This window comes from Pelophylax lessonae (genome assembly GCF_965119305.1).
Source record: "Pelophylax lessonae genome assembly, chromosome: 6".
Classification (NCBI taxonomy): Eukaryota; Metazoa; Chordata; class Amphibia; order Anura; family Ranidae; genus Pelophylax; species Pelophylax lessonae.
Genome location: NC_138773.1, coordinates 22919824 through 22935501, shown reverse-complemented (window position 1 = coordinate 22935501; position 15678 = coordinate 22919824). Strand labels below are relative to the sequence as shown.

Sequence of the window (15678 nt, the reverse complement as noted above, 5' to 3'; positions counted from 1 at the left end):
CTCCGCTATGGATTCCCCCAGTTCTACTCCACCTAGTATGTATGATGCATGCATATTCTGAGCATAACTTTACATTTATCAACATTAAACCTCATTTGCCACATAGTTGCCCAATGAAACAGTGCATTGAGGTCAGCTAGTAAGTTGGAGACATCCTGTAAAGAAGTTATTCCACTGCAAAGCTTGGTGTCATCTGCAAAGACTGAAATGCTACTTTTAATCCCAGACCCGATATAATTTATAAAGATATTAAAAAGTAAGGGTCCCAACACTGAACCTTGGGGTACACCACTGATAACCTTAGACCATTCAGAGTAAGAATCATTAACCACTACTCTCTGAATTCTATCTTTTAGCCAATTTTCTATCCATTTACAAACTGATCGTCCCAAGCCTGTAGACTTTACCTTACAGATTATCCGTGTGTGGGGAACTGTGTCAAACGCTTTTGCAAAATCCAAGTATACTACGTCCACAGCCACCCCTCTGTCCAAGGTTTTTCTTACCTCCTCAAAAAAAGAAATCAGGTTTGTTTGACAACTTCTGTCATGAATCCATGCTGTCTTGCTTAAAATATTTTTTTTCCAGCAAGAACTCATCTATGTGGTCTTTTATTAAACTCCCCAGTATCTTCCCGACTATAGAAGTTAAACGAACAGGTCTATAGTTACTTGGCAAAGACTTTAATCCCTTTTAAATATAGGCTCCACATTGGCCCTACGCCAATCCAGTGGTACTATTCCAGACACAAGCAAATTATACAAGTATTAGTTGGATAGAGATAATAATAAATAAATATATGCAAATTAGCTTATCAAACAATTGGATATTTGAGCTAAAGAGGTGGTAAAACTTGAAGAGGAGGCATTAACAAAGAACCCTCCACTGAAATTCTCGATAGTAAAGCTCAATTTGATAACTGACCTCCTATTCTCTCCCTATCTTTTCCCTACAGCAGCTTTAATACAGTGACACTATGGCTGCCATAAGCCCCCCTTTTAGAGTGAGGGGGCAGGCTTATCAAATTCCCCCCATTATTGACTGCTCCAAGCCTGCTGACCATGGTTTACTTATGATCAATTATATTATTAAAATGCAATCATGAATTTGGACAAAAAAACTGCCAGGACCCTGAATCTAACCTTGAATTCAAATCCATGTTCGGGTGAATTCAGACCTTATCCTTGGCCCTAACATCAAAGATTTTAAAATTAAAGAAAATCCATATAAAGATGACTTATTAATAGTACTTCTTACTTCTTTCTTTTTACAGAGGCAGAGGCTTTTTATAACCTCCTTGTACAGTTGAAGATGGAGAAGTATATTTCTAATAAGCTGACTTTGGGGGATATTCTAGAAATCTCGGCAAAGAACAGTCAAGGCAATAAGCCCCAGAAGATAGAAGATGTACCCTGGTGTACTCTAAGGAAGATCATGGCTCTGGACGGTACTGCAAGGAGCACTCTTTTTGACACAGATCAGCCTGACCTGTATACTGCAGTGGAAAGAGATCCATTTGAAGATATATTTGAAAATCCACAAAATGCAAGTTCAGTCCACCCCCTTGATGTCCTCTGTGTTCTCCTGCATTGTTCAGACAGTATTCTGCAACAGGAAATTGTGAGCAAAATGGCCATGTGTCAGTTCGCTGTCCCTCTACTGCTCCCTGCTAGTGACAGGTCACATTGTACCTTCATGCTGTGGGCAATGAGAGACATTGTGAAAAAGTGGAGACCTCAGTCACTAGCTGAGAAAAAAGGGTTCAGAGAGGAAAATGTGGTGAATATTTCTATGCCAATCATCTCCTTTGTAAGACTGGGAAAAACCAAGCTATCCAAATCCAAAACTCTGAATCAAGTTCTTAATCCAGCCCAGCAGCATCACAACTTCTTCATCCATGATGATATGGAAGGAGGAAACCTTGAAAGGAAAATATCTGAAGGACTTGTGGAAATGTCCTGGTATTTTCCCTCTGGTAAATCTGATGTTTTTCCAGAACCTTTTGCAGTCACCAATCTACGTGGAGACCTGGAGTCCAACTGGGACCAGTTCACATTTTTGAGTGAAATATCATCAGCTGTGTTTTTATTCATTGAGACAATCAATGAGCAGGAATTCCAACTGTTATCAAAATGTAGTCAGAGTGACACCACATTTTACTTTGTTGTTACTCCTAGTCCAGGCAAATCTTTAGAGGAAAAAACAAAAAGTATTCTTCTGCGTTTATTGCCGGTATTAAGAAGTGAGAAGGAACATATTGTCTTCAAAAGTAAAGCAGAGAATGATGCAAATTTCATGAATAAAATACATCCAAAACTTCAAAATGTTTTAAAAAAATGCACCAAAAATGCAGTACTAGGAGCTCTCCCAAATATGTTTGGTAAACATAACGTTGTGGTGGATGAGGATACAAATGAATGCCAGAAGGCAAGAGACCTCGCCAATAAAATCACTCAAGAAATTAAGGATGTAGCACAATATAAAAAGGAAACACTGAAATTACAAGGAGATCTCTGGAAACAGTTGTCCAAAATAGAAAAAGAACTTTGCAGAATGAAAAATCAAGGAGAGGAGAGTGCAGAAAAATATCAGTCTGCTCTCCTCAAGAAATGCAATAACCTGTATTCAGAGCAATATAAACATCAAACTCCAAAAGGTATAAAGATGTTTATAGATGCTCTTACTGATTTGTCTCAGAACCAAAGGCAACATTTTCTAAAATGGATGAAATTTAAGCTTGATGCAATTGCAAGAGTCAATCTGACAAAACTTCAAAGTATATATATGGAGAAATGTACCAACATTGTATATAGAAAAGAACTTCAGGACTTAGACCAGAAACTTTCAGATAGCTCTTTAGGGATAGAACACTTTCTACGGGAACTGGGTCAGTTCTATGAAGCTGAAATTTCTATGACAAAAAAAACCGAGAGACATCAAAAAAGGTTTTCTAAACTTCCAGGAATAGCAGCCGAACTTCTGCTGGATGGGTTTCCATTGGAACTTATTGACGGAGATGCTTCCAACATCCCCCTTCGATGGATAACTGATGTATTGACCGAGTTGGACATTAAGACAGAAAGAAAATGCAAAATTAGAGTGATAACGGTGCTGGGAGTTCAGAGTACGGGGAAATCCACCCTCCTCAACACCATGTTCGGTCTGCAGTTCCCGGTGGCCAGTGGAAGATGCACACGAGGAGCCTTCATGACTCTTCTTAACGTGAAAGAGAATTTCCAGGAAAAGCTGGGCTGTCACTTCATCCTGGTGATTGACACTGAGGGGCTGAAAGCTCCAGAGTTGGCCTCTTTGGAGGACAGCTATGAACATGACAATGAACTGGCCACACTAGTGGTTGGGCTGAGTGATATCACCATAGTCAATATGGCCATGGAAAACACAACAGAAATGAAGGATATTTTACAGATCGTGGTCCATGCTTTTCTTAGAATGACGGATATTGGGAAGAAGCCCAACTGCCAGTTCGTACACCAGAATGTCAGTGATGTATCAGCTCCTGATAAGAACATGAGAGACAGGAGGAAACTTCTGGAACAGCTGAATGAAATGACAAAAGTGGCTGCAAAAATGGAGAAAAAAAATGATATTTCAGCTTTCAAAGATGTGATGAAGTACGATCTACATAAAGACAACTGGTACATTCCTGGCCTTTGGCAGGGAGACCCACCAATGGGTCCAGTAAATCATGGCTACAGCTCAAATGTACTTGAGTTGAAAATGTATTTGTTTAAATTTATGGAACAGGAGAAATCTATTAACAGGCCATCCAGCATCTCTGACTTTATTATTTGGATAGAAAGTTTATGGCGATCCGTGAAGCACGAGAAATTCATCTTCAGTTTTAGAAACAGTCTGGTGGCCAAAGCCTACAATAAATTGTCTGTACAGTATTCCTTGTGGGAATGGGATTTCTGTAAAAGAATTCACAACTGGATGATCAGCACAGAAAATGACATTAGAAATCAATCTAGAGAAATATCTGAAGGTAACACGCATGAGCTGCGAAATATTCTTCTGGAGGAAGAAAACAAGATGACTGAATCGCTAGAAAAATATTTTGAAAACTCAGAAAATGCAAAACTCATAGAACGACACAGAGAAGAATTCAAATTAAGTATAAAGAGCCTGAGAAAAGAACTTGAAAGAAACACTCTTAACAAGTGCCACAAGGCCTTTTCTATCCAGAAAGGGAAAATAAAAATCCAGGAAATTCAGCAGAAATCCCAGACATTGATTGAAGATAAAATAACGCATCTTCTGCAAAGATATAAGGAAAAAATTGATGAAGTAAGTGAACGAGAAATTCAACAAGAATTTGAGTTGATGTGGAAGACAACATTATCAGATTTGCAGTTGGAAGAACTTCAAAGATGTAATGTGGATAAAGCTATTCTTCTCCTTCTTACACATGACATGAGCAGTAAAGGACCTCATATAAATGAAGCATTAATTAGGGTTAGTGATTTACATCAATTTGCAAGGCAAGGTACCAAGTTTTGTACAGATGATAAAAGATACTTTGACCTTTCCTGTAAAGCAGTTTTAAGAAACCCAATATTTGTTCAGCAAGAACATAAAAAGAAGATTAGCGATCTTGCTTTTTCAATAATTCGGACTAGTGAAGACTATATAAATGAGAAGATGTCTTCCAGAAATGATTACAATGAAATGTACTCCAAGGAACTGTTACACAAAATCAATAATATACTAAATCGTAAAGATGTGAAAAAGCTTAGTTTTACTACACAGTTTGAGCTGGATATCAAACTTTTCATTTTTGGAAAAGCCTCTCAGGCCTTCCAGAAGTTGCATGACAAGTTTATCCATGACAATGACCCTAAACTTTGCCTGGAAAAGCTAAAGCCCCAGTACTTGTCTACATTTCTCAGTATTTTCCAAAAAAAAGATGAAAGTCGAAACAGAGCCAGCCGGTTTTGTGAGCTATGCTTGAAACCGGCAATAATAGATTATATTTACGAACATCTTGGGCAAAAAATAGTGGATGAGATTTTAACTGGTTCTGAAAATTTCTCATTTAGCAGCCGAAGTTTTTTCCAGTGTACGGTTTTAGAGGAGCTTCTAGAAGACATGTCTTTCCAAAAGTATCTTGAATACATCAGTTCATATGAGAGCTTTATAAAGCAATGGATTTTAACTTACATTGAAAACAAATATAGCAGAGGGCCAGCTTTAGAAACCCTGCAGGGGCATATTCTATCTTCCATTGATAAGAAAATAAAATCAGCTCTGAAAAATGAAAGATGCCTGAAAGAAAACTCTGTGTCAATTTTTTTGAAGCAGTTCTGTGAGTTGTTAAAAACAGAATTGGTGATCCCAGAGAAAGAGATGAAAGTTATCACATTTCACAACTCAGGGAATGCTAAGGAGTTCTCATCAGAAATTGAAAACTTCCTCGCAGAGACACAACAACAAATCCAATATAAACTTGGATCTTTGGATATACAGTATATTCTTTCCAGGGTGATAGTGAAGCCTCAGGATGAATTATACAGGAAGGTGGTTGGATGTGGCAAGCAGTGTCCATTCTGTAAAGTGCCCTGTGAGGCTGGAGGGGGTGATCATACGAATCACGCAGCTTCCATTCACAGACCAAAAGGATTGGGACGGGGCCGTTTTGTGGAAAATAATCAATTGGTCATTGATATCTGTTCTACTGCTGTTGTTTCTAACTCAACTTTTAGAAATACAGATACAGAATGGAAATGTCACCCCTTTAAAGAATATCGTACATATTATCCAGATTGGGCCATTCAGCCTGACTCCAGCATTGAGTGCTCAGATTACTGGAAGTTCGTCTTTGTAAAGTTTAATGATCAATTTGCCAAAGAGTATATGGCATTACCAGCTGAGCTGCCAGATATTTGGAAAGAAATAACCAGAGAGCAAGCGCTTCACAGCTTGAAAAAAGTTTTTAATGTGAATTGACAGCCCTATAGTGATCCATAGTAAAGAGATCATTACAGAATGCTTTTTTGATGACTGACATTCTCTTTACATAAGGTATACTGCACAGTAGGTTAATTCAGCATGTAAAAAGCTGTATATATCTCTCAATATGCAGTATAATTGGAATCAATTGGAAAAATGAAGGAATCCTGGGAAAAATTGTACGAAATTTTGGATGAAAACATTCACAAATAAACTCTCTAAATGATATAAACTAAACTGTCTTTTATACAACCTCCAGAAAATCATACCATCTAAATAAATAAAAGAGTTGATTTTTTTTTTTTCCTAAGCAAATCTACCTAAGCAGCTCAGTGATGGAAATTTTTAGTTTTCATTCTGCAAAATTTCACCCATGAAGAAATCAGTAATAAGGATGTGCAAAAGGTGTTTGTTTAAGGGAACTACTTAACTTTAGTGATTGACACTGAGGGACTAAAAGTTCCATTGTCAGCTTCTTTGGAGCTCAGCTGTGAACATGACAATGAAGTGGCCAAATAGTGATTGAGCTGAGTGATATCATCATAGTCCATGTCAACGGGTCTGTGGTAGTGAGCCTTTCTAGATCCCCAGCTCAGGATTCCCCAGGGTGCAGAGTTGAAGCCCCAGCCTGCTTCTTCACCAGGGCCCCTGATGGTGGGGATGGACTTGCAGCATGCTGGAACCAGTTCACGGCCCCCAGGTAACTCCAGCTGAAGATGTGGAGACCACTGGCATGTGCAGAGTTAGAAGCAGACTTTAAGGATATCCAAGAGATGAGCCAAGGTCAGGACAGGCAGCAAACGAACATAGACGGAGAAACAAAGCTGGGTTCAGTACACATTAGATCAGATATAATAGCTTAGAGGTATACAGATCGGAGCTCAGAGAAAAGTGAAGTTGCTCAAGCAAGGAGCAGTGCACTGAGCATGTGTATATATAGGGAAGTAAACAGGGAGGTGACCCAGGTAGTAATAGAAAGGAAAAGGATATAAACCCACAGCGGAGCAGACAACGCCCAAAGGTGAACAGAGAAGCCAAACACCACATTTGAAAAAAGCAAGGTTGAAGCATTGCAGCAAGGAGGTAAGAGTATACAAACAAAACTACAGGCTAACTTGTGACAGTCAATATGATCCAAAGTCCAATACCTCACACAAATAAGGGGAGCTTCGCAATACAACAAAAAAGTCTTGGGTATACAGTTTCCTTTTCCGGAAGCTAAGCACAAGAAAGCTAACAAAGGAATATGTGCTTAAAAAGAAAAAAAAAAGCAGAGCATATCTAAGAGTGTCGACAGATGAATAGGCAAATTGAAATCAATCAAATCACCTTGTCGAATGGCAAAGAAAATTTTAATTTGTATGCCAGCTCACAGGATTAATTAACAGGGATCCACGGTCAACTTTCAAGGCATCTTCAACAACACATCCCAAGGCTGGGTGTGCCATACTGAACAACAATGCTGTTGGGTATTGAGAGTCCACATAGTGCAGAATTAAGGGGGGGGAGGATCACAATAATAGTAGATAAACAAAAGTCCCAAATATATTAATATTAATAAAATGCAACGAATCTCAGAGCATGCACTGCTCTTTCATCAGGAGCTGATACATATTAAAACAAATAATGAACGTATATTGTACATCCAAAACCGTTAAATCGACACAACCCACTGTGATGGATTTACCAAGCAACACCTGATAATTAACCCTGGCTCCTCCAAAACACACTGGGGTAAAACATTTGTCTGACCCCCCAAGCCCTTGTCATCTTTCATTATCAAAAAGGTTTAAAATCAGCAAATATGACATCAAAAGAATCCACTAAACATCCACAACATTATATAATAAGTATATACAGTAGACTGTCATCTTGGTGAACTAATTAAGCAAACACCTGGCTGCTGTTGTAACACCAGTCAATATATAAATCCGGACTCATTAAAATGGCAAACCCCACTTGAATGGAATTACCAAAAATATTTTGAGAACTCAGAAAAAGCCAATCTCATAAAACAAAACAGAAAAGAATTCAAATGAAGTATTGGGATCCTAAAGAAAGAACTTAAAAGAAATGCTCTTGAAATGCAAGTGTCATGAGGCTGTTTTTATCCAGAAACAGAAAATAAAATTTAGAACATTCAGAAGGAAATCCCAGACATTGATTGAAGATGGATTAATAAATCTTCTGCAAAGATATAGACAGAATAATCATGAAGTAAATGAACCAATTTGAAGATGTGGAAGACGACGTTATCAGATTTTCAGTTTGAATAACTTCAGAGATGTGATGTGGATCGGTCTCTTCTTCGTGTTCTTACACATGACATGAGCAGTAAAGAACCTCATATAAATGAAGCACTAATTAAGGTTAATGATTTACAGCAATATGTAAAGCAAGGTTTGTACACAGGGACGTAGATAAGGGGGGGGTCAGGGGGGTCCAAACCCCCCCAGAGCATCGGTCAATTTCACAGCAGCTAGGCTAGTGTAGCCTATCAGCTGCAGGAGCCGCATTTCCACTGGGAAGACCACCTGTCTCATCCACGAGGCGGGGCCCGGCTTACATTGAAGCCATGTTTACTATTTGCTTCACTAACAGATGTGCCTGCTGGGGGCGCTGTATATACTGTATATATTTACACACCACAATTTGTCACATCGTGGCAGGCGTGATAATTACTATTCACTGGGTATATTCACTGGGTACTCAAGGCTGAACCCCCCCCCCCCCCAGGAAAAAAATTATCTACGGCCCTGTTTGTACAGAGGATGAAAGATACTTTGATCTCTCATTTAAACCAATTTTTAAACACCCCATATCTATTAGGTGGGAACTTTATAAAAAGATTAATGATCTTGCTCTTTAAGGAACATTAATGATCTTGCTGCTTCAATAATCCAAATCAGTGAGAAGTATGTGAAAAAGTGGGTGTCTTCCAGAGATAAGTGCCAAAAAATGTACAGGCATACCCCGCTTTAAGTACACTCGCTTTAAATACACTCGCGAGTAAGGACACAGCTTGTTCAGCTTGGCATGACACTACTCCCGGTTTTTAACATTGGCGTCTATAGGAAATCTTGGTCAGCTTGACATGGCACTGCTCCCAAACCATAAGTGACAGGGACACCAAACTTAGGGAGCACCGAGAGGGGACCCAGGACTACAACATATCCTGTTTGTGGCTGGCCAGCTTGCCTAGGTAATCTACCATGTCATAGTCCTGGATCCCCTTAACATGCTCCCCAAGCTTGGTGTCCTTGTCACATGGTTTGGGAGCAATGCCATGTCAAGCTGACCAAGATATCCTATGGAGCTGGTGTATTTACATGCATTGAGAAATGAAAAAAGGTATTGCTTCACTTTAAGTACATTTTCGTTTTACATACATGCTCTGGTCCCATTGTGTACTTAAAAGTGGGGTATGCCTGTACTCCAAGGAACTACACAAGATCAATAATATACTTACAGTAAAAATAAAGATGTGAAAGAGCTTAACTTTACAGCACAGTTTGAGCTGGATATCAAACTTTTCATTTTTGGAAAATCCTTTTAAGCCTTCCAGAAGTTACATGGCAAGTTTATCCATTAGAATGACCCTAAACTTAGTCTAGAAAAGAAAGCTAAAGCCTCAGTACTTGTCTACGTTTATCTGTGTTTTTCAAGAAAAAGATGAAAGTCGAAGCAGAGCTAGTGGGTTTTGTGAGCTATGCTTGAAACCAGCAATAATAGATTATATTTTCAAACCACCGTCTCCTTGCTGTATTCTTTAAGTGATGTGCCATTTCTCTTTGTTGCCAAGATAAAAAGGTCCTGAAGAAGCTTAGAGATGTGAAACATGTTGACTTCTTGGACTGCACAGCAAAGCTAAATATGCATTGATAGCTAATATGGCCTATATTGCATATTAGGGATTATTTTCAAATGATTTTAACCATATTTTTAAACATTTGTAATAAAAATATATTTTCTTACGATACTTTCTTGTGGGTGTCCCTCTTTGGTACCAGTAAAGTCCAAACATGTGTTCTTTTGTAGCAAATAGATAATATGGATGTGGTACATCTACAACACTCCACATAAACTGCTCTTTTAAAACTCACAAATACTTACTAAGAGCAAACAGAAATGGACATTTTTTTATACTCCTACTTCTGGACCTTTTGGCTGCTTTTGATACGGTTGACCACCCCCTAATCCTCGAAAAACTTTACTCCTTTGGTCTCTGTGACTTCGCTGGCTCTCATCCTACCTATCCCACCGCACCTTCAGTGTCATTTGCAATTCTACTTCCTCCACTCATTTTCCTTTCTCTGTCAGGATCCCCCAAGGTTCCGTTCTTGGACCCCCTCCTATTTTCACTCTACATCTCCTCCTTGGGTCAACTGATAGCCTCCCATGGCTTTCAATATTATTTCTACTCTGACAACACCCAAATCTGTCTCTCCACCCCTCAGCTCACTCCATCAGTCTCCTTACGCATTACTAACTTATCTGGATGTCACACCACTTCCTCAAACTTAACTTGTCCAAAATCAATCTCATAATATCCTCCCCCCCCCCCCCCCCAGTGCCTCTTCCCCTGACTTCTCTATCAAGTGCAATGGTACAACCATCCACCCATCCCCACATGCCAGGGTGCTTATCCTGGACTCTGAACTTTCCTTTTATCCTGGACTCTGAACTTTCCTTTCAGCCCCACATCCAATCATTTTCCTAGGCTTGCTGCCTCAACGTCTGCAACATCTCTAAAAGTACATTCCTTCCTAACCAATGGCACAACAAAACTCCTAATTCACTCCCTGGTTATCTCTCGCCTCGACTACTGTTACTCTCTCCTTATTGGCTTACCTTTAAATAGGCTATGCCTCCTTCAGTCCATCATGAATGCTGCTGCCAGACTCATCCACCTTACAAACTGCTCAGTGTCTGATACCCCTCTCTGCCAATCCCTCTATTGGCTGCCACTCACCCAACAAATGAAATTCAAAATACTAACAATAACTTACAAAGTCATCCACAAATTGGTCCCCAGCTACATCACTAATCTAGTCTCAAAATACCAACCAAATCTTCCTCTTTGTTCCTCCCAAGGCCTCCTGCTCTCTATCTCCCTTGTCACCTTATCCCACGCCTGCCTCCAGGACTACTCCTGAGCAAGGGTGTAGGAACCCACACAAATCTGGGGGGGACAGCATTTTTACTCGCCAGGTATATGCTTTTTCAGTAAACTGCGAGAGAGAGAGTGTGTGTGTGTGTGTGTGTGTGTGTGCGTGCGTGTGCGTGTGCATGAAAAATCTCACAACAAACAAATATGCAAAAGGAACAGTTCTTTATTTATCAGGTCAAAACAATTAACCAAACGTTAGGCATATATTTCCGTTATTCCACCTAAAGCCAGTGGTAATAAACTGTAAGTAATGCACTATTGCCTGATTTCAACAAAACAAAAGATCTTGTATAAATACAATTAAATACTATAACTATATAAATAGAAACAATTTTCTCCAAAGATCTTGTATAAATACAATTAAATACTATAACTATATAAATAGAAACAATTTTCTAACTGCAGAGAGAGTAAGACCCTCCAAGTACCACAACCACTGCAGTTTACTTCAGCAGTTAAGGTGAAAGGTAGCTGTTCCTGTAAATTTGTGCCTACCACTGCCAGCTCACACACTAAAGCTATGTAGATGTCTATAGGTACACTCTTTTTTTTTTCCAAACAGCGAGTTTATTGAAAAACAAGTGCAGTACAAACAGGATAGCAATGAAAAAAAAAAGCAGTACGGTTAACAGCCAACATCATAAATCGTGTACAACAATACAGGCATTTCACTTCAAACAATCATCGTGACATGTGAGGAACATATGCATCTGGTATGTTAGGTACAGTCCATTCATGCCCGGTAGCATATATTGATGCAATGGTGGGAGGACATGCGAACTTAGGGCCCCAGTGTGGCTACAGCCATATCCCGGACAATCCTATACATTCGTGTCCGGGCAACTCACCCATCTGTCCCAGATCTTATCGAACTTGGCAGGGTTCCCCCTATGCTTATATAGTAGTTTGTGGAAGGGGACAATGGTGTTAACCTCCCGTAGCCATTCACTAAAAGTTGGAGGGTCACTACGCATCCATGTCCTGGCTATTAATTTCCTGGCCACAAACAGCGTCTCCTGCAGAAAGATGGTCGTGAATTTGTTCATCTCCCCGTCCGGATAAACACCAAGGAGACACTGCTTGGGGTCCAGTTGTATAGGAGAACCCATCTTATCATGAAGAAAGGCTACCACCTGTTGCCAGTACCCTCCAATACGAGGACAGCTCCAAAGTAGGTGGAAAAAGGTACCCGCATCCGCCTTGCAAAGTGGACAGTCAGGGTTCGGGTCAGAGTGGAACTTGGACAGTTTGATAGGTGTGAGGTAGGCCTGATGGATTATAAACGTTTGGGTAAGTCTATCCGACAATTTCGGTGACACCTGCCGACAGGTCTCCAGCGCCTCTCCCCATTCCTCATCCTCTATAGGCCCTACCTCCCTAGTCCAGCGGTCCTTCAGGCCATATGCTATCGCAGTAGATGAGGGCTTGTGCAGCTCTGTGTAGAACAGGGAAATTAAGTGAGAAGGTTCCTGGCATTTGATCAGGTCTAGTAGCAACACAGAGTCCAGGCTCGGCGGAGCCCCGGAGAACTGGGCGCGGAACGCATGGGTCAGTTGTAAATACCTATAGTACATGTGGGCAGGGAGGGAGAACTGTGCTCGCAGGTCGGAGAAAGATCTCAGGGTACCCTCCGCCATTATATGTCTCAAGAGGAACACACCCCGCCCGCTCCACAAAGAGGAGTCAGGCAGTGAGCTGAACTCCTGAAGAGACCTATTGTGCCACAGTGGGGTGGAGTCATGAAGGGAAGGGCCCTGGAGCCTGTGCATCACCACCTCCCAAACCCGGCTGTAATGGAAGAGCAAGGACGTAGGGTCCATTTGCTCCACCGCTCCCCGTGTACCTCGTAGTATGGCAGTCAGCGGGTCCTGGGAGTGATGAGTCCACGCCGGGCACAACAAGATCAGGAACCTGTCTCTATCAGTCTTGTCAATATGGAACATCTGGGAGAGCTGTGATGCCAGATAGTAAAGGTTGAAATCCGGAAGCGCCAGGCCTCCCAGATCCGTTGGGTTTTTAAGCTTCCTCCAGGAGATCTTATGCCTGCTCGATCCCCAGACAAAGGCCTTGAGGAGCGACTCCAGTTGTTTGAAATGTTTCAGGGCTAGATATACTGGGGAGTGCCACACCGCATATAATACTTTGGGGAGGAGAACCATTTTGATCAAATTTACTCGACCCATGACCCCCAGGGGCAGTTTGGACCATACCTGAATTTTGGATTTTATCAGAGGGAACAGAGGCTGGATGTTGTCCGTGACATAGTCCCGCGGGTTCTTCGTCACCTGTACCCCCAGATATTTAAACCGGGGGACACATTTAAGGACCGGGTTCGCAGGAGTCACTGCTGAAGGGGCAACGTCTATAGGGAGTACTTGTGTTTTATCCCAATTGATCTGGAGGCCGGAAAATCTCCCGAAGCGTTCAATAAGGGAAAGGGCTGACTGCAGGGAGTTATCCGGGTCCTCCAGATAAAGCAGGGTGTCATCTGCGCACATGCTGATCTTTTCCGTGAGGGAGCCCTTACGGAAGCCACGGATATCAGGGTGGTCCCTAATGGCAATTGCTAGAGGTCCCGCCGCCAGGGCATAGAGCAGGGGGGACAGGGGACACCCCTGGCGGGTGCCCCTGGAAAGGGAAAACTCAGACGAGGTCCATCCGTTAGCCAGGACCTTCGCGACCGGCGCACTGTATAGTAGCTGAACCCATCTTGTGAATTTAGGTCCAAAGCCGTATCGCCTGAGGCATGCCCACAAGAAGGGCCACTCTACCGAATCGAAAGCTTTGGCCGTGTCCAGTGTCACCACAACCCTCCTCCCTGAATTGTCATGATCGGCTTGAAGGTTCATGAAGAGGCGACGCAGATTAAAAGAAGTGTTCCTACCAGGCATAAAACCTGCCTGGTCAGGGTGGATGAGGGTCAGTATAACTTGATTAAGGCGGATAGACAGAATTTTAGCAAGGATTTTCACATCTACCTGGAGGAGGGAGATGGGGCGATAAGATTCCGGAAGGTGGGGATCTTTACCTGGCTTAGGGATAAGAACTATCAGCGCCTCTCTCATTGTCGGGGGGAGCTCTCGGTCTTCAAAGAGTTGGTTAAAAAGTGCCAGGAGCCTGGGTAAAAGGAGCTCCAAGTATTGGGCATAAAATTCCACTGGGAGTCCATCTAGTCCTGGGGACTTCGATCTAGGGAACCTGGACACAGCCTCCGCAATCTCATGCTCTGTGAGTGGCGCCTCCAACAATGCCACTTGTTCGGGCGAGAGCTGCGGAAAATCGACCGTCTGTAGAAAAGAGTGCATGTCTGAGTGGTCAGCTGGGGCACGAGAGGTACAAAGGTCACTGAAAAAAGTGCGGAACCTGTCCGCAACCTGTGGGGGGTCCGTCAGGGGTGCGCCACAATCAGTCGTCAGGGAGATTACAACCGGGGGGCGGTCCTCACAATGAACTAGGTAAGCAAGAAGCTTTCCCGCACGTTCGCCATGAGCGAACAGTCGTTGCCTTTGAAGGAATAATTTCGTCTTCGCTCGTTCATACTCTAACTGGGACACCAGCTTGGATGTCAGCTTGTATTGTGATTCATTGGCCTGAGACGGGTCCGCCAAATAAGCGCTCTCGGCCGAGGCGAGGTTGGCCGTTGCCCGGGAGTAGGCCGCCGCCGAGTCTGCCTTAATAGCCTTGACTCGAGACTGCAGGGTGGTTCTGGCGTGCAACTTGAAGGCTTCCCACACTGCCCCCGGGGAGGCAGTGTGGTCGTTGTCTGCGAAGAACTGACACCAGGAGTCTGCAAGCCCGCCGTCCTCAGCCAGCAGGGTCAACCACGCTGGGTTGAGCCTCCATGTCAGCGGCGGCCGACCGTGGGGCAAAGACAACACCACCCAATAAGGACAGTGATCCGACAGAGATCTAGGGGAAAACCCAGCCTTTAGTAATCTAGGGAGCAGGGGCCGGGACACCAGTATCAGGTCAATTCTAGACATAGTATGATGGGAGGCCGAGAAACAGGAGAACGATCGCTGGGAGGGGTTATAGGTACACTCTTAACTCTTACAGCTATCAGTCAGACATCTAAAAGGGTTCCCAGCTTCATGTGCTTTGAACACTAACTCAATGCGTAAGGCAATGCTTATTTATGAGAAGCATTAGATATGACTGGACATCATTAATCATGATGATCTCAGCAAGGGTGGATTGTGCTGCATCAATGAAACTGTCTTGGTGATGGGAAAGCGTGAGCTTATTTTATTAATAAATATATTTACTTGTAATGGTTTAGTAGTGTTTTTTTATGGAAAAAATGAGTACCCTCCATAAAGTTTCCTTTAAGCCAAATCTAAAGAACGCAAGTTTTTAAAATCCAAAAACTTTTTTGCGGCGATCACAACACATTGCAAATTCCTTTGCTATGGCTTCAATGTCTAGTTCATCCATTATGTCTCTATGGATGTTGCATATAGCAACATGGTTCAAACATTTCTGGGTCATTGTGGACCTCAACCAGGTTTTTAATCTACGCAGTGCACTAAAACTTCTCT

The 15678-nt window shown here is 42.1% G+C and overlaps 1 protein-coding gene across 1 annotated transcript in view; it reads left to right on the top strand.

The window, feature by feature from the left end:
* The window catches only part of LOC309558486 (uncharacterized protein), a 105331-nt gene that overhangs the window by 12152 nt on the left and 77501 nt on the right, over positions 1-15678 (top strand). The window contains exon 2 of the mRNA XM_082261557.1: positions 1274-5965. Coding sequence (XP_082117683.1) covers positions 1274-5965 — 4692 coding nt within the window. The remainder of the gene's footprint in view (positions 1-1273; positions 5966-15678) is intronic.